We start from the raw sequence: 23,690 nt of genomic DNA on the forward strand, positions 1-23,690 counted from the left end.
CCCCCATATATAACTAATACCCCCCATATATAACTAATACCCCCATATATAACTAATACCCCTATATATAACTAATACCCCTATATATAACCACCCCCATATATAACTAATACCCCTATATATAACCACCCCCATATATATACCTAATACCCCTATATATAATTAATACCCCTATATATAACTAATACCCCCATATATAACTAATACCCCTATATATAACCACCCCCATATATAACTAATACCCCTATATATAACCACCCCCATATATATACCTAATACCCCTATATATAACTAATACCCCTATATATAACCCCCCCATATATAATCACCCCCATATATAACTAATACCCCCATATATAACTAATACCCCTATATATAACTAATACCCCCATATATAACTAATACCCCCATATATAACTAATACCCCTATATATAACCCCCCATATATAACTAATACCACTATATATAACTAATACCCCTATATATAACTAATACCACTATATATAACTAATACCCCTATATATAACTAATACCCCCATATATAACTAATACCCCTATATATAACTAATACCCCTATATATAACTAATACCCCTATATATAACCACCCCCATATATAACTAATACCCCTATATATAACCACCCCCATATATAACTAATACCCCCATATATAACACCCCCATATATAACTAATACCCCCATATATAACTAATACCCCCATATATAACTAATACCCCTATATATAACCACCCCCATATATAACTAATACCCCCATATATAACTAATACCCCCATATATAACTAATACCCCCATATATAACTAATACCCCCATATATAACTAATACCCCCATATATAACTAATACCCTATATATAACCACCCCCCATATATAACTAATACCCCCATATATAAATAATACCCCTATATATAACCACCCCATATATAACTAATACCCCTATATATAACTAATACCCCTATATATAACTAATACCCCTATATATAACCACCCCTATATATAACTAATACCCCTATATATAACTAATACCCCCCATATATAACTAATACCCCCCATATATAACTAATACCCCCCATATATAACTAATACCCCCATATATAACTAATATCCCTATATATAACCACCCTCATATATAACTAATACCCCTATATATAACTAATACCCCTATATATAACTAATACCCCTATATATAACCACCCCTATATATAACTAATACCCCTATATATAACTAATACCCCCCATATATAACTAATACCCCCATATATAACTAATACCCCTATATATAAATAATACCCCTATATATAACTAATACCCCCATATATAACTAATACCCCTATATATAACTAATACCCCCATATATAACTAATACCCCCATATATAACTAATACCCCTATATATAAATAATACCCCTATATATAACTAATACCCCCGTATATAACTAATACCCCCGTATATAACTAATACCCCCGTATATAACACCCCCATATATAACACCCCCATATATAACACCCCCATATATAACACCCCCATATATAACACCCCCATATATAACACCCCCATATATAACACCCCCATATATAACTAATACCCCCATATATAACTAATACCCCCGTATATAACCAATACCCCTGTATATAACCACCCCTATATATAACTAATACCCCTATATATAACTAATACCCCTATATATAACTAATACCCCCATATATAACTAATACCCCCATATATAACCACCCCCATATATAACCACCCCCATATATAACTAATACCCCCATATATAACTAATATCCCTATATATAACTAATACCCCTATATATAACTAATACCCCTATATATAACTAATACCCCCATATATAACTAATACCCCATATATAACTAATACCCCCATATATAACCACCCCCATATATAACCACCCCTATATATAACTCATACCCCCATATATAACTAATACCCCCATATATAACTAATACCCCCCATATATAACTAATACCCCATATATAACTAATACCTCCATATATAACCACCCCCATATATAACTAATACCCCTATATATAACCACCCCCATATATAACTAATACCCCCATATATAACTAATACCCCTATATATAACCACCCTCATATATAACTAATACCCCTATATATAACCACCCCCATATGTAACTATTACCCCCATATATAACTAGTACCCCCATATATAACTAATACCCCTATATATAACTAATACCCCTATATATAACCACCCCCATATATAACTAATACCTCTATATATAACACCCCCATATATAACTAATACCCCTATATATAACTAATACCCCTATATATAACTAATACCCCTATATATAACTAATACCCCCATATATAACTAATACCCCCATATATAATACCCCTATATATAACTAATACCCCCATATATAACTAATACCCCCATATATAACTAATACCCCCATATATAACTAATACCCCTATATATAACTAATACCCCCCATATATAACTAATACCCCTATATATAACCACCCCCATATATAACTAATACCCCCATATATAACTAATATCCCTATATATAACTATTACCCCCCATATATAACTAATACCCCTATATATAACTATTACCCCCATATATAACTAATATCCCTATATATTAACTAATTACCCCTATATATAACCACCCCCATATATATACCTAATACCCCCATATATAACTATTACCCCATATATAACTAATATCCCTATATATAACTAATACCCCTATATATAACCACCCTCATATATAACTAATACCCTATATATAACCACCCCCATATGTAACTATTACCCCCCATATATAACTAGTACCCCCATATATAACTAATACCCTTATATATAACTAATACCCCTATATATAACTAATACCCCTATATATAACCACCCCCATATATAACTAATACCCCCATATATAACTAATACCCCTATATATAACCACCCCCATATATAACTAATACCCCTATATATAACTAATACCCCCATATATAACTAATACCCCCATATATAATACCCCTATATATAACTAATACCCCCATATATAACTAATACCCCCATATATAACTAATACCCCCATATATAACTAATACCCCTATATATAACTAATACCCCCATATATAACTAATACCCCTATATATAACCCCCCCATATATAACTAATACCCCCATATATAACTAATATCCCTATATATAACTATTACCCCCATATATAACTAATACCCCTATATATAACTATTACCCCCATATATAACTAATATCCCTATATATAACTAATACCCCTATATATAACCACCCCCATATATATACCTAATACCCCCATATATAACTATTACCCCCATATATAACTAATATCCCTATATATAACTAATACCCCTATATATAACCACCCTCATATATAACTAATACCCCTATATATAACCACCCCCATATGTAACTATTACCCCCATATATAACTAGTACCCCCATATATAACTAATACCCTTATATATAACTAATACCCCTATATATAACTAATACCCCTATATATAACCACCCCCATATATAACTAATACCCCCATATATAACTAATACCCCTATATATAACCACCCCCCATATATAACTAATACCCCCATATATAACTAATACCCCTATATATAACCACCCTCATATATAACTAATACCCCTATATATAACCACCCCCATATGTAACTATTACCCCCATATATAACTAGTACCCCCATATATAACTAATACCCCTATATATAACTAATACCCCTATATATAACTAATACCCCTATATATAACCACCCCCATATATAACTAATACCTCTATATATAACACCCCCATATATAACTAATACCCCTATATATAACTAATACCCCTATATATAACTAATACCCCTATATATAACTAATACCCCTATATATAACTAATACCCCTATATATAACTAATACCCCTATATATAACCACCCCTATATATAACCACCCCCATATATAACTAATACCTCTATATATAACACCCCCATATATAACTAATACCCCTATATATAACTAATACCCCTATATATAACTAATACCCCTATATATAACTAATACCCCCATATATAACTAATACCCCTATATATAACTAATACCCCTATATATAACTAATACCCCTATATATAACCACCCCCATATATAACTAATACCTCTATATATAACACCCCCATATATAACTAATACCCCTATATATAACTAATACCCCTATATATAACTAATACCCCTATATATAACTAATATCCCTATATATAACTAATACCCCCATATGTAACTAATACCCCTATATATAACCACCCTCATATATAACTAATACCCCTATATATAACTAATACCCCCATATATAACTAATACCCCCATATATATAACTAATACCCCTATATATAACTAATACCCCCATATATAACTAATACCCCCATATATAACTAATACCCCCATATATAACTAATACCCCCATATATAACTAATACCCCCATATATATAACTAATACCCCCCATATATAACGAATACCCCCATATATAACTAATACCCCTATATATAACTAATACCCCTATATATAACTAATACCCCCATATATAACTATTACCCCCATATATAACTAATACCCCCATATATAACTAATACCCCCATATATAACTAATACCCCCATATATAACTAATACCCCCATATATAACTATTACCCCCATATATAACCACCCTCATATATAACCACCCCCATATATAAATAATTCCCCTATATATAACTACCCCTCTGGGGTCTCTGGCGGCCCCCCATATATATCCAGCTCCCCCCCCCCTCTATATGATGAGTGGGCAGCAGGATGATGGGGGTCTCTGGCGGCCCCCCCATATATATCCAGCCCCCCCCCCCCCCCTATATGATGAGCAGCCGGATGATGGGGGTCTCTGGCAGCCCCCCCATATATATCCAGCTCCCCCCCCCCCCCTATATGATGAGTGGGCAGCAGGATGATGGGGGTCTCTGGCGGCCCCCCCATATATATCCAGCCCCCCCTCTATATGATGAGTGGGCAGCAGGATGATGGGGGTCTCTGGCGGCCCCCCCATATATATCCAGCCCCCCCCCCCTATATGATGAGCAGCAGGATGATGGGGGTCTCTGGCGGCCCCCCATATATATCCAGCCCCCCCCCCTATATGATGAGTGGGCAGCAGGATGATGGGGGTCTCTGGCGGCCCCCCCATATATATCCAGCCCCCCCTATGATGAGGCAGCAGGATGATGGGGGTCTCTGGCGGCCCCCCCATATATATCCAGCCCCCCCCCCCTATATGATGAGCAGCAGGATGATGGGGCCGGGTCTCTGGCAGCCCCCCCATATATATCCAGCCCCCCCCCTATATGATGAGTGGGCAGCAGGATGATGGGGGTCTCTGGCGGCCCCCCCATATATATCCAGCCCCCCCTATATGATGAGCAGCAGGATGATGGGGGTCTCTGGCGGCCCCCCCCATATATATCCAGCCCCCCCCCCTATATGATGAGTGGGCAGCAGGATGATGGGGGTCTCTGGCGGCCCCCCATATATATCCAGCCCCCCTCTATATGATGAGCAGCAGGATGATGGGGGTCTCTGGCGGCCCCCCATATATATCCACTTCCCCCCCCCCCCTCTATATGATGAGTGGGCAGCAGGATGATGGGGGTCTCTGGCGGCCCCCCCATATATATCCAGCCCCCCCTATATGATGAGTGGGCAGCAGGATGATGGGGGTCTCTGGCGGCCCCCCCATATATATCCAGCCCCCCCTATATGATGAGTGGGCAGCAGGATGATGGGGGTCTCTGGCGGCCCCCCCATATATATCCAGCCCCCCCCCCCCTCTATATGATGAGGGGGCAGCAGGATGATGGGGGTCTCTGGCGGCCCCCCCATATATATCCAGCCCCCCCCCCCTATATGATGAGTGGGCAGCAGGATGATGGGGGTCTCTGGCGGCCCCCCCATATATATCCAGCCCCCCCCTCTATATGATGAGTGGGCAGCAGGATGATGGGGGTCTCTGGCGGCCCCCCATATATATCCAGCCCTCCCCCCCCTATATGATGAGTGGGCAGCAGGATGATGGTGGTCTCTGGCGGCCCCCCCATATATATCCAGCCCCCCCCCCCCCTATATGATGAGCAGCAGGATGATGGGGGTCTCTGGCGGCTCCCCCATATATATCCAGCCCTCCCCCCCTATATGATGAGCAGCAGGATGATGGGGGTCTCTGGCGGCCCCCCCATATATATCCAGCCCCCCCCCCTCTATATGATGAGTGGGCAGCAGGATGATGGGGGTCTCTGGCGGCCCCCCATATATATCCAGCCCCCCCCTATATGATGAGTGGGCAGCAGGATGATGGGGATCTCTGGCGGCCCCCCCATATATATCCAGCCCCCCCCCCTATATGATGAGCAGCAGGATGATGGGGGTCTCTGGCGGCCCCCTATATATATCCAGCTCCCCCCCCCCCTATATGATGAGCAGCAGGATGATGGGGGTCTCTGGCGGCCCCCATATATATCCAGCTCCCCCCCCCCCTATATGATGAGTGGGCAGCAGGATGATGGGGGTCTCTGTCGGCCCCCCCATATATATCCAGCCCCCCCCTCTATATGATGAGGCAGCAGGATGATGGGGGTCTCTGGCGGCCCCCCCATATATATCCAGCTCCCCCCCTCTATATGATGAGTGGGCAGCAGGATGATGGGGGTCTCTGGCGGCCCCCCATATATATCCAGCCCCCCCCCCCCCCCCTCTATATGATGAGTGGGCAGCAGGATGATGGGGGTCTCTGGCGGCCCCCCCATATATATCCAGCTCCCCCCCTCTATATGATGAGTGGGCAGCAGGATGATGGGGGTCTCTGGTGGCCCCCCATATATATCCAGCCCCCCCCTCTATATGATGAGTGGGCAGCAGGATGATGGGGGTCTCTGGCGGCCCCCCCATATATATCCAGCCCCCCCCCCTATATGATGAGCAGCAGGATGATGGGGGTCTCTGGCGGCCCCCCATATATATCCAGCCCCCCCCTCTATATGATGAGTGGGCAGCAGGATGATGGGGGTCTCTGGCGGCCCCCCCCATATATATCCAGCCCCCCCCCCTATATGATGAGTGGGCAGCAGGATGATGGGGGTCTCTGGCGGCCCCCCCATATATATCCAGCCCCCCCCCTATATGATGAGTGGGCAGCAGGATGATGGGGGTCTCTGGCGGCCCCCCCATATATATCCAGCCCCCCCCCCCTATATGATGAGTGGGCAGCAGGATGATGGGGGTCTCTGGCGGCCCCCCATATATATCCAGCCCCCCCTATATGATGAGCAGCAGGATGATGGGGGTCTCTGGCGGCCCCCCATATATATCCAGCCCCCCCCCCCTATATGATGAGCAGCAGGATGATGGGGGTCTCTGGCGGCCCCCCCCCATATATATCCAGCCCCCCCCCTCTATATGATGAGCAGCAGGATGATGGGGGTCTCTGGCGGCCCCCCCCATATATATCCAGCCCCCCCCTCTATATGATGAGCAGCAGGATGATGGGGGTCTCTGGCGGCCCCCCCATATATATCCAGCCCCCCCTCCCTATATGATGAAGCAGCAGGATGATGGGGGTCTCTGGCGCCCCCCCATATATATCCAGCCCCCCCTATATGATGAGTGTGCAGCTGGATGATGGGGGTCTCTGGCGGCCCCCCATATATATCCAGCCCCCCTATATGATCAGCAGGATGATGGTGGTCTCTCTGGCGGCCCCCCATATATATCCAGCCCCCCCCCCCCTATATGATGAGTGGGCAGCAGGATGATGGGGGTCTCTGGCGGCCCCCCCATATATATCCAGCCCCCCCTCTATATGATGAGCAGCAGGATGATGGGGGTCTCTGGCGGCCCCCCATATATATCCAGCCCCCCCTATATGATGAGCAGCAGGATGATGGGGGTCTCTGGCGGCCCACCATATATATCCAGCCCCCCCCCCCTATATGATGAGTGGGCAGCAGGATGATGGGGGTCTCTGGCGGCCCCCCCCATATATATCCAGCCCCCCCTCTATATGATGAGCAGCAGGATGATGGGGGTCTCTGGCGGCCCCCCCATATATATCCAGCCCCCCCCCTCTATATGATGAGCAGCAGGATGATGGGGGTCTCTGGCGGCCCCCCTGGCTTTCACACCTTCTTGTCTCGGCAGCCACTTCCCTCCCCCGGAGCCGCAGGGGCCACTTGTTGGAGCTTCATTTACATAACAAAGGCCTGTGGGGGGGATTGTCAGGATGAGAGACCCCTACTCCTTATCCTGCAGCCTCTCAGCTGGCACTCTGCTCCAGAGCCATGACCTGTCCAGCCTGGGACCCCTGAGCATCCCGGACCCCACTGCTGCCCCCCGACTCTATGACATGTCTGCTGGCTCCTGGGGGTCTGCACACATACATGGGGGGCTCCCGCAGATGGAGAACGCTGCTGCCATCCCGGACCCGTCCTGCTCCAGACCCCAGCTCACCAAGGAGCCAAGACCCTCCCAGGGCGAGAAGACCCCCAAGAAAGTAAAAAAGAAGAACTACCAGCGTTACGCCAAGCCCCCCTACTCCTACCTGGCCATGATCGCCCTGGTCATCCAGAGCTCGCCCGACAAGATGCTCAAACTCTCCCAGGTAAGTGCCCCCCCCGACCTCTCCAGACCCCCAGGGCCATGACATGCTGGGAGCTGTAGTGTCTCTGCAGTCATTGCCTCATCACCTGGACTACTTATTCTCTTGGTTGCTGCTTAGTTGTTGGGTTGTGGTGGTCATGCTTTGTTGGGTTGTGGTGGTCATGCTTTGTTGGGTTGTGGTGGTCATGCTTTGTTGGGTTGTGGTGGTCCATGCTTTGTACAGGTCACTGACATAACTGCCCCCCATCCCAAGCCCCCATGGTCCTCACCCCACAGATCACCTGGTTCCCCCAACCGCCCCCACCCTTTGAACTCCAGACCCCCTGGGGGGGTCTATATGGGTGTATATATGGGGGTTCCCAGTGTATGTGTATAGGGTCTCCCGTGTGTGTGTTTGTATGTATATATATATATTTGTGGGTTTCCCCCTGTGTATGTATATATTTGGGGGTTTCCCCCTGTGTATGTATATATTTGGGGTTTTCCCCCTGTGTATGTATATATTTGGGGGTTTCCCCCTGTGTATGTATATATTTGGGGGTTTCCCCCTGTGTATGTATATATTTGTGGGTTTCCCCCTGTGTATGTATATATTTGGGGGTTTCCCCCTGTGTATGTATATATTTGGGGGTTTCCCCCTGTGTATGTATATATTTGGGGGGGTTCCCCTCTGTGTATGTATATATTTGGGGGGGGGTTCCCCTGTGTGTATGTATATACTTGGGGGGGGGGGTTTCCCCCTGTGTATGTATATATTTGGGGGGGGGGGGGGGGTTTCCCCTGTGTGTATGTATATATTTGGGGGGGTTCCCCTGTGTGTATGTATATATTGGGGGGGGTTCCCCTGTGTGTATGTATATATTGGGGGGGGTTCCCCTGTGTGTATGTATATATTTGGGGGGGTTCCCCTCTGTGTATGTATATATTTGGGGGGGGGTTCCCCTGTGTGTATGTATATACTTGGGGGGGGGTTTCCCCCTGTGTATGTATATATTTGGGGGGGGGGGTTTCCCCTGTGTGTATGTATATATTTGGGGGGGGGGGTTTCCCCTGTGTGTATGTATATATTTGGGGGGGTTCCCCTGTGTGTATGTATATATTTGGGGGGGGTTCCCCCTGTGTGTATGTATATATTGGGGGGGTATATATTTGCTGGTGTTATACCTATAGAGATGACATCACTATGGCCCCCCGCTCCACCATGGTTTCAGTTACTATAATCCGGCTGATCCTCCGCTCATCACCTCGGCTTATTCATCCCTACTATGTACCAGCCCCCCCCCCCCCCCCCCCACTGGGGTCTCTGTATTTGAAGTCTGTAGCATTCTAATCAGTCAGTGACCACGGACCCCCGACCACCTCTCCCCCATTGTCCGGGCCCCATTGTTCTCCTGTTTATCTGTTTGCAGCTTCTTGTACATTAATCCCATTTGTTTTGTGTCAGAAGTTACAAGATGCTGGAAGGATCTGCGTCTCCCCTACTGAGGAGGAGGATGATGGGGGGAGTCGCTGCTATAGGGTGGGGGACGCCTACATAGAGATGTGCTATATACAAGACATATATATACTCTGCAGCAGGGATTGTGCCCCCTCCTCAATACACATCTCCGCAACTTTCAGGCTTTGGGGCTGTCGCTGGGGTCATGTGTGGAGACTGGCTCTTGTCCCGGCTGGGGGTTTCCTCCTTAGTTGTCCCGGCTGTGGGTCTCCTCCTCAGGGGTGATTCTAGCCTCTCTGCTGCCCGAGGCGAACTATAGAATGACGCCCCCCCCCCCCCCCACCCCCCCCCCCCCCCCCCCCCCGTCAATCCGCCCACATTATAATCCACTACTGCCCCCCCCCCCACTGCTGTCCCCAATAAACATAATGTTTGGTCCCTTTCTGCACAGAGGATGTCAGGAGAGGAGGGGGCTAATCCTATAGGAGAGGTCCCAGCAGCACAGAGGATGTCAGGAGAGGAGGGGGCTAATCCTATAGGAGAGGTCCCAGCAGCACAGAGGATGTCAGGAGATGAGGGTGCTAATCCTATAGGAGAGGTCCCAGCAGCACAGAGGATGTCAGGAGAGGAGGGGGCTAATCCTATAGGAGAGGTCCCAGCAGCACAGAGGATGTCAGGAGATGAGGGTGCTAATCCTATAGGAGAGGTCCCAGCAGCACAGAGGATGTCAGGAGAGGAGGGTGCTAATCCTATAGGAGAAGTCCCAGCAGCACAGAGGATGTCAGGAGAGGAGGGTGCTGATCTTTTAGGACAGGTCACAGCAGCACAGAGAATGTCAGGAGAGGAGGGTGCTGATCTTTTAGGAGATGGTCCCCCTCCTCCCCCCTTATAGATGGTCCCCCTCTTCCCCCCCTTATAGATGGTCCCCCCCCCCTTATAGCTGGTCCCCCTCTCCCCCCCCCCCTTATAGATAGTCCCCCTCTCCCCCCTCCCTTATAGATGGTCCCCCTCTCCCCCCTCCCTTATAGATGGTCCCCCTCTCCCCCCCTCCCTTATAGATGGTCCCCCTCTTTCCCCTCCTTATAGATGGTCCCCCTCCCCCTCTTTCCCCCTTATAGATGGTCCCCCTCTCCCCTCTTTCCCCCTTATAGATGGTCCCCCTCTTTCCCCTCCCTTATAGATGGTCCCCCTCTTCCCCCCCCCCTTATAGATGGTCCCCCCTCTTCCCTCTCCCCCCCCCCCTTATAGATGGTCCCCCTCTCCCCCCCCCCCTTATAGATGGTCCCCCTCTTCCCTCTCTCCCCCCCTTATAGATGGTCCCCCTCTTCCCCCCCCCTTATAGATGGTCCCCTCTCCCTTATAGATGGTCCCCCTCATCCCCCCCTCCCTTATAGATGGTCCCCCTCTCCCTTAAAGATGGTCCCCCCTCCCCCCCTTATACATGGTCCCCCTCTCCCCCCTCCCTTATAGATGCCCCCTTATAGATGGTCCCCCTCTTCCCCCCCCCCCTTATAGATGGTCCCCCTCTTCCCCCCCCCTTATAGACAGTCCCCCTCCCGCCCCTCCCTTATAGATGGTCCCCCCCTTATAGATGGTCCCCCTCTTTCCCCCCTCCCTTATAGATGGCCCCCCCTTATAGATGGTCCCCCTCTTTCCCCCCTCCCTTATAGATGGTCCCCTTCCCCCCCCCTATAGATGGTCCCCCTCTCCCCCCCCCCCCCTTATAGACAGTCCCCCTCCCGCCCCCTCCCTTATAGATGGCCCCCCTCTTTCCCCCCCCCTTATAGATGGTCCCCCCCTTATAGATGGTCCCCCTCTTTCCCCCCTCCCTTATAGATGGTCCCCTTCCCCCCCCTATAGATGGTCCCCCTCTTCCCTCTCCCCCTCCCTTATAGATGGTCCCCCCTTATAGATGGTCCCCCTCTTCCCCCCCTACCTTATAGATGGTCCCCCTCTTTTCCCCCTCCCTTATAGATGGTCCCCCTCTTCCCCCCCTACCTTATATATGGTCCCCCTCTCCCCCCCCCCCCCCCTGCACAGCAGATAAAACAAAAACAAAAAACAGCACACAACTCACCTGCCCTCCGTTCCCCCGTCGAGCCTCTCTGGTCTGGTCCCGGCTGATGTGCGGCTGCCCGGGGTGTCCCGTCCTGTCCCCGGCAGCGCGCGCATCACAGAGCTCCCCGTGTGCCTGTGGCTGTGACTTCCGGCGCACGGGGATCTCTCTGATGCGTGCGCTGCCGGGGACAGGATGGGACACCTCCGGCAGCCGCACATCAGCCGGGGGACTAAGGCTGCATTCCCACGTTCCGTGATCCTGACGGATCACGGACGTGGAATGCATTTACCGGAGTCCCCCCGCGCCCGGACAGCATCTGTAATGAGATGCTGTGAGCGGGGGAGACTGTATTCATAAGCGCCGCGCTGTAGTAACAGCACCGCGCGGCTGATTTATTACAGCGCGGCGCTTATGAATACAGTCTCCCCCGCTCACAGCATCTCATTACAGATGCTGTCCGGGCGCAGGGGGACTCCGGTACATGGTACAATCAGTGGCGGATTATAATGTGGGCGGCCGCCCGAACCGCTCATATTATAGTCTGCCACTGAATGCCGCAGGGCCGTTTTAATACATTGGTGGGCCCAGTGCACAGCCCTCAAGAGTGGGCCCCCCCTTCCCTTTCGGCACATTGTATAATGTACTGAATTTGCCCCCACACTGTATCAAGAGCCCCAATACATATAGTAGTTACCTTATAACACTATTTCCACCATACAGTGATTATATATTACATAAAAACTGCACTAAACAAAACAGAAAGATATCACCAATGATACCATTACATAAAACCGCCACATCATGACCCCTAACACTACAATCCTATAACAGAGTGCAGTTACATCCAGTGACTCACCGGGGGCGTCTTCTCCGATCAGAGTCTGTCACCTTTTCTTTTTCTCTCCATCCAGCCTGGGCCACCTTGAAGTCTTCTCCTGGCTGTGAATCTTCTCTCCAGAATCTGCCAGACAAATATTTTAGGCTCCAACACATACAGTAGTTAGGTCCCTTGTACCTCTATACAGTAGTTACACCCCTCTGTACCCCTACATAGTTACACCCCTCTGTGCCTCCATAGTTTTAAGGTGTCCCTGTAGTATATAGCCCCTCATGTGCTCCTCCAGTTATATACAGCCCTCCTGTGCGCTCCCCCATTAGTATATAGCCCCCCTGTGCACTCTCCCCAGTAGTATATAGCCCCCCCTGTGCTCTCCCACAATAGTATATAGCTCCCCTGTGCTCCCCCATAGTATATAGCCCCCTGTGCTCCCCCATAGTATATAGCCCCCTGTGCTCCCCCACAGTATATAGCCCCCTGTGCTCCCCCATAGTATATAGCTCCCCTGTGCTCCCCAGTAGTATATAGCCCCCTGTGCTCCCCAGTAGTATATAGCTCCCCTGTGCTCCCCAGTAATATATAGCTCCCCTGTGCTCCCCCATAGTATATAGCTTCCCTGTGCTCCCCATAGTATATAGACCCCTGTGCTCCCCAGTAGTATATAGTCCCCTGTGCTCCCCCATAGTATATAGCTCCCCTGTGCTCCCCCATAGTATATAGCCCCCTGTGCTCCCCCATAGTATATAGCCCCCTGTGCTCCCCAGTAGTATATAGCCCCCTGTGCTCCCCAGTAGTATATAGCTCCCCTGTGCTCCCCAGTAGTATATAGCTCCCCTGTGCTCCCCCATAGTATATAGCTTCCCTGTGCTCCCCATAGTATATAGACCCCTGTGCTCCCCAGTAGTATATAGTCCCCTGTGCTCCCAAGTAGAATATAGCTCCCCTGTGCTCCCCCATAGTATATAGCTTCCCTGTGCTCCCCATAGTATATAGACCCCTGTGCTCCCCATAGTATATAGCTCCCCTGTGCTCCCACATAGTATATAGCTCCCCTGTGCTCCCCCATAGTATATAGACCCCTGTGCTCCCCATAGTATATAGCACCCTGTGCTCCCCAATAGTATATAGCTCCCCTGTGCTCCCACATAGTATATAGCTCCCCTGTGCTCCCCATAATATATAGCTCCCCTGTGCTCCCCCATAGTATATAGCTCCCCTGTGCTCCCCATAGTATATAGACCCCCTGTGCTCCCCATAGTATATAGACCCCTGTGCTCCCCAGTAGTATATAGTCCCCTGTGCTCCCCCATAGTATATAGCTCCCCTGTGCTCCCCAATAGTATATAGCCCCCTGTCCTCCCCCATAGTATATAGCCCCCTGTGCTCCCCCATAGTATATAGCTCCCCTGTGCTCCCCCATAGTATATAGCCCCCTGTCCTCCCCCATAGTATATAGCCCCCTGTGCTCCCCCATAGTATATAGCTCCCCTGTGCTCCCCCATAGTATATAGCCCCCTGTCCTCCCCCATAGTATATAGCCCCCTGTCCTCCCCCATAGTATATAGCTCCCTGTGCTCCCCCATAGTATATAGCCCCCTGTCCTCCCCCATAGTATATAGCTCCCTGTGCTCCCCCATAGTATATAGCCCCCTGTCCTCCCCCATAGTATATAGCTCCCTGTGCTCCCCCATAGTATATAGCCCCCTGTGCTCCCCCATAGTATATAGCTTCCCTGTGCTCCCCATAGTATATAGACCCCTGTGCTCCCCAGTAGTATATAGCTCCCCTGTGCTCCCCAGTAGTATATAGCTCCCCTGTGCTCCCCCATAGTATATAGCTTCCCTGTGCTCCCCAGTAGTATATAGCTCCCCTGTGCTCCCCAGTAGTATATAGCTCCCCTGTGCTCCCCCATAGTATATAGCTTCCCTGTGCTCCCCAGTAGTATATAGCTCCCCTGTGCTCCCCAGTAGTATATAGCTCCCCTGTGTTCCCCAGTACTATATAGCCCCCTGTGCTCCCCCATAGTATATAGCTTCCCTGTGCTCCCCATAGTATATAGACCCCTGTGCTCCCCAGTAGTATATAGTCCCCTATGCTCCCCCATAGTATATAGCCCCCTGTGCTCCCCAATAGTATATAGCCCCCGTTCTCCCCCATAGTATATAGCCCCCGTTCTCCCCCATAGTATATAGCCCCCTCTGCCCCCCATAGTATATAGCCCCCTGTGCTCCCCAATAGTATATAGCTCCTCCTCCCATATAACATTGAAAAAAACAAACACTTACTCACCTAGGTCCACGCGTTCCTCTTCTCTTCCCTCCTGTGGCCGCACTTCCTCCGGTCACAAGAGGCTGCGCTCCCCTCACCCTCGCGCCGACGCTCCAGTGACGTCGGGCGCTAGAGGGAGAGTGCGGCCTCTTGTGACCGGAGGAAGTGCGGCCACAAGAGTGACTGACAGGGAGGGAGCCAATGGCTCTCTCTCTGTCAGTGTCGCTGCTGCTGCTGCAGCGCTGACGCGCCGCAGCAGCAGCGGGCGGGCGGGGGCAGCGGCGGACGGGGGGGCCCTGCAGGGGGCGCCATGGAGGGGTAAGTAGATTACCCATCCATGGCGCTCCCCCCTGACAGGCTGGTGGCCGGAGCCCTGTGCGACCGCATTGGTCGCACATAGCAACGGCCGGCCTGCTCGGGGGGGCCCCTTTAACCAGTGGGCCCGGTGCACGTGCACCATGTGCCCTCTGGTTAAAGCGGCCCTGGAATGCCGCCCCCATGAAGACAGCTGGTGGCGCCGCCTGAGGCAGACGACTCAGGTCGCCTCATGATTGCGGCGCCCCTGCTCCTCCTTAGTTGTCCCGGCTGTGTGTCTCCCCCTTAGTTGTCCCGGCTGTGGGTTTCTTCCTTAGTTGTCCCAGCTGTGTGTTTCCTCCTTAGTTGTCCCGGCTGTGGGTTTCTTCCTTAGTTGTCCCAGCTGTGGGTTTCCTCCTTAGTTGTCCCGGCCGTGTGTCTCCTCCTTAGTTGTCCCGGGGTTGTGTCTCCTCCTTAGTTGTCCCGGCTGTGGGTTTCTTCCTTAGTTGTCCCAGCTGTGTGTTTCCTCCTTAGTTGTCCCGGCTGTGGGTTTCTTCCTTAGTTGTCCCGGCCGTGTGTCTCCTCCTTAGTTGTCCCGGGGTTGTGTCTGCTCCTTAGTTGTCCCGGCTGTGGGTTTCTTCCTTAGTTGTCCCAGCTGTGGGTTTCTTCCTTAGTTGTCCCGGCTGTGGGTTTCTTCCTTAGTTGTCCCCGCTGTGGGTTTCCTCCTTAGTTGTCCCGGCTGTGTGTCTGCTCCTTAGTTGTCCCGGCTGGGGGTTTCTTCCTTAGTTGTCCCGGCTGTGGGTTTCTTCCTTAGTTGTCCCGGCTGTGTGTCTCCTCCTTAGTTGTCCCGGCTGTGGGTTTCCTCCTTAGTTGTCCCGGCCGTGTGTCTCTTCTTTAGTTGTCCCGGCTGTGGGTTTCCTCCTTAGTTGTCCCAGATGGGGGTCTCCTCCTTAGTTGTCCCGGCTGTTGGTTTCCTCCTTAGTTGTCCCGGCTGGGGGTCTCCTCCTTAGTTGTCCCGGCTGTGTGTTTCCTCCTTAGTTGTCCCGGCTGTGTGTTTCCTCCTTAGTTGTCCCGGCTGTGGGTTTCCTCCTTGGGTGTCCCGGCTGGGGGTCTCCTCCTTGGGTGTCCCGGCTGGGGGTCTCCTCCTTGGGTGTCCCGGCTGGGGGTCTCCTCCTTGGGTGTCCCGGCTGGGGGTCTCCTCCTTGGGTGTCCCCGCTGGGGGTCTCCTCCTTGGGTGTCCCGGCTGGGGGTCTCCTCCTTGGGTGTCCCGGCTGGGGGTCTCCTCCTTGGGTGTCCCGGCTGGGGGTCTCCTCCTTGGGTGTCCCCGCTGGGGGTCTCCTCCTTGGGTGTCCCCGCTGGGGGTCTCCTCCTTGGGTGTCCCCGCTGGGGGTCTCCTCCTTGGGTGTCCCCGCTGGGGGTCTCCTCCTTGGGGGTCCCCGCTGGGGGTTTGGGGTCAGTGTCCGCTGGAAGACCCAGCCATCACGAATCTTCACTGCTCTGAGGGAAGGAGGCTGTTGTATGTGGTGATATATGGCCCCATCCATCCTCTCTCGTATACGCTGCACTGATCTTGTGTCCCCCCCCCCCCCATGCTTCACGGCTGGGACTGTGCCCTTGGGGTTGTCCTCATCCTTCTTCCTCTAGTGAGTGGGGTTGATACCAGAAAGTTGTATTTTGGTCTCATCTGATCACATGACCTTCTCCCATGTCTCCTCTGGAGCAGCCATGGTCATTGGTGATGTCACGTGGGCCTGGACATGGGAAGGTGTGAGCAGGGGGACCTTGTGTGTCCTGCAGGATTATAATCCATGAGGGTGTAGTGTTAGTAACAGTAATCTATGAGACTGTGGTCCCGGCTCTCTTCAGGTCAGTGACCAGGTCCTCCTATGTAGTTCTGGGCTGATTCCTGACCTTTATCACAATCATACTTACCCCACGAGGGGAGATCTTACATGGAGCCCAGGACCGGGGAAGACTAAAGGCCCTATTCCACGGAACGATTATCGTTAGTTTTCGGACGATATCGACCGCTACGGACGATAATCGTTCCGTGGAATAGAGTGCAACGATCAGCCGACATCGTTCATGTCGGCTGATCGTTGCAGTCGCTTGTTTTTCAACATGTTGAAAAACAAGCGACTGATATAGCAGCGATCTGCTGCCGTCGCTCGGTTGAATAGGAGCATCGGCAGCAGACGCTGCTATATCCTATGGGCTGCCCGGACGATCAGCGATCACCCGGGCAGCCCCCCCGCAGCTCCCCGCCGCCCCTCCCGCACTCACCCGCTCGCTGCAGCCGCGTTGAATAGCGGCGGCAGCGAGCGGCGAACGAGGAGCAAACGAGCGCTAATAGCGCTCGTTTGCTCCTCTAAAACGACCCATGGAATACGGGCATTACAGCCATCTTGTGTTTCCTCCACTTTCTTGGAAGGTGGGGAGGGGTTACTGATGCTACATTATGGATATTGGTGCGGGGTCAAGGGTCATTCATAATAGATTTGTGGGGTTTGGGGGTCATTCCTATCTAGATCACTATGCATTGTGGGGTGGGGGTCATTCACATCTAGATCTCTATGCATTGTGGGGTGGGGGTCATTCACATCTAGATCTCTATGCATTGTGGGGTGGGGGTCATTCACATCTAGATCTCTATGCATTGTGGGGTGGGGGTCATTCACATCTAGATCACTATGCATTGTGGGGTGGGGGTCATTCACATCTAGATCACTATGCATTGTGGGGTGGGGGTCATTCACATCTAGATCACTATGCATTGTGGGGTGGGGGTCATTCACATCTAGATCACTATGCATTGTGGGGTGGGGGTCATTCACATCTAGATCACTGCATTGGGGGTGGGGGTCATTCACATCTAGATCACTATGCATTGTGGGGTGGGGGTCATTCACATCTAGATCACTATGAATTGGGGGTGGGGGTCATTCACATCTAGATCTCTATGCATTGTGGGGTGGGGGTCATTCACATCTAGATCACTGCATTGGGGGTGGGGGTCATTCACATCTAGATCACTGCATTGGGGGTGGGGGTCATTCACATCTAGATCACTGCATTGGGGGTGGGGGTCATTCACATCTAGATCACTATGCATTGTGGGGTGGGGGTCATTCACATCTAGATCACTGCATTGGGGGTGGGGGTCATTCACATCTAGATCACTGCATTGGGGGTGGGGGTCATTCACATCTAGATCACTATGCATTGTGGGGTGGAGGTCATTCACATCTAGATCACTGCATTGGGGGTGGGGGTCATTCACATCTAGATCACTATGCATTGTGGGGTGGGGGTCATTCACATCTAGATCACTACATGTGGGGTGGGGGTCATTCACATCTAGATCACTATGCATTGTGGGTGGGGGTCATTCACATCTAGATCACTATGCATTGGGGGGTGGGGGTCATTCACATGCAGCTGGGACTCTGATAACACTTCAGGAATTTCATTTCTTACTGTAAACGAAACCTGAAGGCAAAAGGTCACAAAGCTAAAGACTAGTCAGCGGAGGAGTGGGGGTCTCTGCAGGGGGCTGTGGATGTGGCACCTTCTGAGTGACAGTGACAGCTCTCAGATAACAGCCGGGCCCCCTGCCAGGAGCTGCAATCACAACCTGATCCCAATCTACTTCTTATCTAAATCCTGAAGACAAGTGACCAAAATGTGTGTGGTGGTGGGGGAGACGCTCCGGCCCCCAGTACTCCCCCATCACATCTTAAGTGATAAGGGTATGTGTATAAGGGGTCAGCACGGAGCGCCACCCCCCCCCAACCATGCTATATGGGTCACTACCCCCCCCCAGCTATGCTATAAGGGTCACTGCCCCTCAACTATGCTATAGGGGTCACTGCCCCCCCCCAAAGCTATGCTTTAAGGTTCACTGCCCCCCCCCCCCCACCTATGCTTAAGGGTCACTGCCCCCCTAGCTACGGTACAGGGGTCACTGCACCCCCCCCCCCCCCCAGCTATGCTTTAAGGGTCACTGCCCCCCTAGCTACGGTACAGGGGTCACTGCCCCCCCCCCCCCCCCCAGCTATGCTTTAAGGTTCACTGCCCCCCCCCCCCACCTATGCTTTAAGGGTCACTGCCCCCCTAGCTACGGTACAGGGGTCACTGCACCTCCCCCCCCCCCCCCCCCCCAGCTATGCTTTAAGGTTCACTGCCCCCCCCCACCTATGCTTTAAGGGTCACTGCCCCCCTAGCTACGGTACAGGGGTCACTGCCCCCCCCCCCCCCCAGCTATGCTTTAAGGTTCACTGCCCCCCCCCCCACCTATGCTTTAAGGGTCACTGCCCCCCCTAGCTACGGTACAGGGGTCACTGCACCCCCCCCCCCCAGCTATGCTTTAAGGTTCACTGCCCCCCCCCCCACCTATGCTTTAAGGGTCACTGCCCCCCTAGCTACGGTATAGGGGTCACTGCCCCCCCCCCAGCTATGCTTTAAGGGTCACTGCCCCCCTAGCTACGGTACAGGGGTCACTGCCCCCCCCCCCCAGCTATGCTTTAAGGGTCACTGACCCCCTAGCTACAGTATAGGGGTCACTGTCCGCTGATACTCAGCTCTTTAACCCTTTTAATTTCTCTCTCAGATTCTGAAAAACATTGAAATCCTGTTTCCGTTCTTCAAGGGAGATTACATGGGATGGAAGGACTCAGTGCGCCACAACCTGTCCTCCAACGACTGCTTCAGGAAGGTACAGCACAACTTCCCTCATCGCACAGTACAACTTCCCACAACACAACTTGGTCAGTACAGGCATTTAGCTCTTTCTCTGTAGTTATGGCACCATCTGTAAGGTGAGTAGGACTGGACATAGTTATGGCACCATCTGTAGGGTGAGAAGGACTGGACATAGTTGTGGCACCATCTGTAGGGTGAGAAGGACTGGACATAGTTATGGCACCATCTGTAGGGTGAGAAGGACTGGACATAGTTATGGCACCATCTGTAGGGTGAGAAGGACTGGACATAGTTGTGGCACCATCTGTAGAGTGAGTAGGACTGGACATAGTTATGGCACCATCTGTAGGGTGAGAAGGACTGGACATAGTTGTGGCACCATCTGTAGGGTGAGAAGGACTGGACATAGTTGTGGCACCATCTGTAGGGTGAGAAGGACTGGACATAGTTATGGCACCATCTGTAGGGTGAGAAGGACTGGACATAGTTATGGCACCATCTGTAAGGTGACAAGGACTGGACATAGTTATGGCACCATCTGTAGGGTGAGTAGGATAGGACATAGTTATGGCACCATCTGTAGGGTGAGAAGGACTGGACATAGTTGTGGCACCATCTGTAGGGTGAGTAGGATAGGACTGGACATAGTTATGGCACCATCTGTAAGGTGACAAGGACTGGACATAGTTATGGCACCATCTGTAAGGTGACAAGGATTGGACATAGTTATGGCACCATCTGTAAGGTGACAAGGACTGGACATAGTTATGGCACCATCTGTAGGGTGAGTAGGATAGGACATAGTTATGGCACCATCTGTAGGGTGAGAAGGACTGGACATAGTTATGGCACCATCTGTAAGGTGAGAAGGATTGGACATAGTTATGGCACCATCTGTAGGGTGAGTAGGATAGGACTGGACATAGTTGTGGCACCATCTGTAGAGTGAGTAGGACTGGACATAGTTATGGCACCATCTGTAGGGTGAGAAGGACTGGACATAGTTGTGGCACCATCTGTAGGGTGAGTAGGACTGGACATAGTTATGGCACCATCTGTAGGGTGAGAAGGATAGGACATAGTTATGGCACCATCTGTAAGGTGACAAGGACTGGACATAGTTATGGCACCATCTGTAAGGTGACAAGGACTGGACATAGTTATGGCACCATCTGTAGGGTGAGTAGGACTGGACATAGTTATGGCACCATCTGTAGGGTGAGAAGGACTGGACATAGTTGTGGCACCATCTGTAGGGTGAGAAGGACTGGACATAGTTGTGGCACCATCTGTAAGGTGAGAAGGATTGGACATAGTTGTGGCACCATCTGTAAGGTGAGAAGGACAGGACATAGTTATGGCACCATCTGTAGGGTGAGAAGGACTGGACATAGTTGTGGCACCATCTGTAGGGTGAGAAGGACTGGACATAGTTGTGGCACCATCTGTAGGGTGAGTAGGATAGGACATAGTTGTGGCACCATCTGTAGGGTGAGAAGGACTGGACATAGTTGTGGCACCATCTGTAGAGTGAGTAGGACTGGACATAGTTGTGGCACCATCTGTAGGGTGAGAAGGACTGGACATAGTTGTGGCACCATCTGTAGGGTGAGTAGGACTGGACATAGTTATGGCACCATCTGTAGGGTGAGAAGGATAGGACATAGTTATGGCACCATCTGTAAGGTGACAAGGACTGGACATAGTTATGGCACCATCTGTAAGGTGACAAGGACTGGACATAGTTATGGCACCATCTGTAGGGTGAGTAGGACTGGACATAGTTATGGCACCATCTGTAGGGTGAGAAGGACTGGACATAGTTGTGGCACCATCTGTAGGGTGAGAAGGACTGGACATAGTTGTGGCACCATCTGTAGGGTGAGTAGGATAGGACATAGTTGTGGCACCATCTGTAGAGTGAGTAGGACTGGACATAGTTATGGCACCATCTGTAGGGTGAAAAGGACTGGACATGGTCGGTACATGTGTTGAGATCTTCTCTAGTCGTTGTCTATGTTGCCCATATGGCTTCTGGCTGGATTCCTCTAAAGGTCACTCACTTTGGGATCTTCATTAACTCGATACCCCAGAAGGGTTTGATACCTCTTTATGACTTTATTGCAGGTTCTGAAGGATCCAGGGAAACCTCAGGCCAAAGGCAACTTCTGGACGGTGGACGTGAGTCGCATCCCTCTGGATGCCATGAAACTGCAGAACACAGTCATGGCTCGTGGTGGGTTGCAGATCTTCATCCCAGACTTGTCTCCATACATTCTTCATAACTACAAGTATGACGGCAGTGGAAACCTTTTCCGACAGGTGCCCGGCAGTATCTACTCCAGTGCCAGCTCTACTGGAGAGGAGTCCAATCTCAATGCCACAGGCAGGCTCAACAGCTCCTTTATGATTGACTCTTTACTCCATGATCTCCAAGATGTTGATCTTTCAGATTCCTTTAAGATGGCAGAGAACCGAAAACAAGGTTCTGACCTGACCCCCAACCTTTGGGCTGCCCCTACTCGCCTGTATAACTCCTCCCCCTCACTCCAGAGCGCCTCCAGCCCCAGCTTCCCCACCACCAATTCCATCTACTCTTCCTCCAGTGCCAGTCTGTCCACCATGTCTCCTCTGAGCAGCGATGAGAATCCAGAACATTGTAGGGAGGTTCCTGGGACTCCTCCACGAAGGTCTGTAAAACGCCAAAGAGAACATAATGAGAGTACTTATTCTGATTTGAGTGTTGATAGGTGTTCTCCGTTTGAACCTCCATCTAAGGCCTCATTTATTCCTCCAGAGCTGCCAACATCTTACACCAAGTGTGTGCCTCCCAATGTGGTGGCTCCTCCCAGTGTCCTTCCTTTCTTCCCTTTTCCTCGATATCCCTACTATAACTATGGACCTTCCCCGTACATGACTCCTCCATACTGGACCCTGCTGCCCCAACCGACAGATCCGGAGCAGTCGCGCCAGGCCCAAACAATGGATCTGGACAGCATGTTGAGGGCTGTGCCACCCAACAAAAGTGTATTTGATGTACTGACCAGTCACCCAGGAGATCTGCTTCACCCGTCCTTCCTGAGCCAATACCTGCCCAGCCCCAGCAGTCCTGGGCAAAGTCTTCTGTGACCTCCATGGACTGTAGAGGACTCCTTGTTTTTAGTTTTGTCATGGCAGCTGCCTGAGGACAGTGAGTAGTGGTGGGCTCCCACATACTGAGGACCACCATGGACACAATGACCGGCTGACGTACACAGCAGACCACAAGCCGCTCCTGTCTTCAGAGATTTGCACAGGAATTTACCTCACTAGGTTAAATCTATCATTTGGCTAAGACTTTGGTGTAAGAGGAGCCCCAGGCGTGGACCTATAAC

At 50.5% G+C, this 23,690-nt stretch overlaps 1 protein-coding gene across 1 annotated transcript; it reads left to right on the plus strand.

The window, feature by feature from the left end:
- Positions 1 to 8,341: 8,341 nt before the first annotated feature.
- On the plus strand, positions 8,342 to 23,445 carry LOC138782886 (forkhead box protein H1-like). The gene is made up of 3 exons (XM_069956828.1): positions 8,342 to 8,719; positions 20,225 to 20,329; positions 22,444 to 23,445. The coding sequence occupies exons 1-3, from the start codon at positions 8,342 to 8,344 to the stop codon at positions 23,443 to 23,445; spliced, it is 1,485 nt and encodes a 494-aa protein (XP_069812929.1).
- Positions 23,446 to 23,690: the final 245 nt, after the last annotated feature.

The sequence above is a fragment of the Dendropsophus ebraccatus genome, chromosome 2 (genome assembly GCF_027789765.1).
Source record: "Dendropsophus ebraccatus isolate aDenEbr1 chromosome 2, aDenEbr1.pat, whole genome shotgun sequence".
NCBI classification, from domain to species: Eukaryota; Metazoa; Chordata; class Amphibia; order Anura; family Hylidae; genus Dendropsophus; species Dendropsophus ebraccatus.